At 53.8% G+C, this 2,159-nt stretch overlaps 1 protein-coding gene across 1 annotated transcript in view; it reads right to left on the reverse strand.

The window, feature by feature from the left end:
- The window catches only part of LOC104991739 (serpin A3-3-like), a gene marked incomplete at its 5' end in the record, with an annotated part of 5,700 nt that extends 3,542 nt beyond the window's left edge, over positions 1–2,158 (reverse strand). Inside the window, one exon of the mRNA XM_010844333.1 lies at positions 1,709–2,158. Coding sequence (XP_010842635.1) covers positions 1,709–2,158 — 450 coding nt within the window. The remainder of the gene's footprint in view (positions 1–1,708) is intronic.
- Position 2,159: the final 1 nt, after the last annotated feature.

Consider the following 2,159-nt stretch of genomic DNA (forward strand, 5'->3'; position numbering starts at 1 on the left):
GGGGGACAGGTGAAGAGTCTGTGAGTGCAAGGGCCGCAGTCTCTCCCTCCTCGGCCCTGGTCCTTGAGTGGGGCAGACCTTCCCCCATGGCAGAAGCACCTCCCACCACATGCCTCTGGAGACGGACCTGCTGGGTGTGATCATACACCTGGGCAGGTGGTTAACTCCTTGGGGATGGGGGTAAACCCCACAGGTCAGGATTGAGTAGGGGAGCATTAAACAAAGCTGGTTAGTTGTGCTACATGTGAAGTCAACAGGAATGTGGAGGCCAAGGTAGAGATGGGAATGAGGCTGGGCCTGGGGAGATATGGGACCACCTGGTCCTTCAAGGGGTCATGTTAGTGACGAGGCGTTAGTCGTTGGCTTTGTAGGGAGGACACCCGTCCCCATGGCCTGTGAGCCCGGCTGCAGCAGGAGCCACACGGGGAGCCCGAGTGCAGAGGAGGAGGCTTGGGTGTTCCCCAAGGAAGATGGAGACCTTAATGTCAGGGGGTGGGCTTCTTGGGGAGATTGGCGCCCTGGGGCTCATGGAGGATATACCCACCCCTGCTTCCTGCTTTGTCTCCACCCCTGCCTGTGTCCCCATGGTTAGAGACAGGAGGAGAGGGAAAGCTGGGCTGGTGGGGTACCCCTGGGGAGGAGAAAGTCCTGGGGCAGGTCAGGGTACTAGGAGATTAGAACACAGAAAAGTCAAGGAAGAAACATATTAGATCTGGCCTGGATTATTAACAATTTTCCAGAGAACTGGGAATCTATGGCTTCATTTACAGAGGAAAATACATATCCAGGAGGGCTACCCAGGGCTCTGCCAGCAGTTTCCAGTTCAGGGCGAATATGTCCCCCAAGCGGGTGTCCCTTAGGCACCCGACCACCCCCTTGCTCAATGATCATTCTTTGTGTCTTTATTCCGTGTCCCCTTTTGCACTGCTGGCTCCGTGTGTGAAATCTTCCTGCCTTCACTCTGCCCTTTATGAGTTTCCAGGATGAGGTTTGTAGTGTTAGGTTTCTACCAGTGGGACTGGGCCCTGGACCAGCTAGAATCTGGAAGAGTCTGTCCGGGTATTGTCCTTTATTGAGGCTTCCCTCTGGGGTTGGCCTTGCCAATGCTACGCTCATAGCTATAACGGCTGCTGGCCATAGCAGTTGGCCAGGCTGCTCAGAGGCTGTCACAGCATGAAGCCAGCCAACAGCCCCACCTCCACCCAGTGAGACCAAGTCCACTTAGACGGAGTCCAGGTCACACACAGCCCACAGTGTACAGAGCAGTGGCCTTCCTTGTATGTGTTGAAAGAAGCTGGGGTTCCTGGCCACTCCAGAGTGACCTTAGAGGAAAGCTCCTTTCTCCAGGTAGTCAGGCAAGTTTGAGAATAATAAGGCTCCCTACAGCTCAGATGGTAAGGAATCTGCCTGCAATGCGTGAGACCTGGGTTCCATCCCTGGGTTGGGAAGATCCCCTGGAGAAGGGAATGGCGACCCACTCCAGTATTCTGACCTAGAGAATTCCATGGACAGAGGAGCCTGACAGGCTACAGCCCACGGGGTCACAGAGTCAGACACAGCTGAGTGACTTTTGCTTCACTGTGGCTCAGAAAGGATTAACAGCTCCCCAGCCCTTGTGTGTTGCAATGACAGCTGTGATTTAGAAAACCCCCAAATAGACAAAGACTATGACAGGGACAGAGTCTTAGTGCCCAAGCTGTCCTCATTGATGACATCCTCCTCTGTACTGCCCAGCAACAGAACTGGCTGAGCTGAAATAGAAATAGCTCTGAAGACACAAAACTAAGCGTGTGTTTCCTTCTGAGACAAATAGGCACCCACCTTTAAAGTAGACGTAGTTCACCAGGACCAACACCGTTCTTAGGGAAAGGCCCTTGAACAGCTCCTCAATTTTCCCCTGGGTTTTATTCTTCACATAGTCATTTATTAGACTCTTGGCAGCTTCAGGATCCCTGAAGTTGGTCGGGAAGGCCTCGGAGGAGTACAGCACACGGGCATCTTCTATGAACTTGTCCAGCAGCTTCAGCTCCTCCTGCACAAACATGGCGTTGCCCATGCTCAGCTGCAGCTGGTTGCTGGGTCGATTGAGTGCCTGCAGGAGGTGCTGGAAGCCCTGGTGGATCTGTGTCTCCTGGATCTCCGTGAGGTTGAACTTGAGG

This window comes from Bison bison, unplaced genomic scaffold (genome assembly GCF_000754665.1).
Source record: "Bison bison bison isolate TAMUID 2011002044 unplaced genomic scaffold, Bison_UMD1.0 scf7180017847955, whole genome shotgun sequence".
Classification (NCBI taxonomy): Eukaryota; Metazoa; Chordata; class Mammalia; order Artiodactyla; family Bovidae; genus Bison; species Bison bison.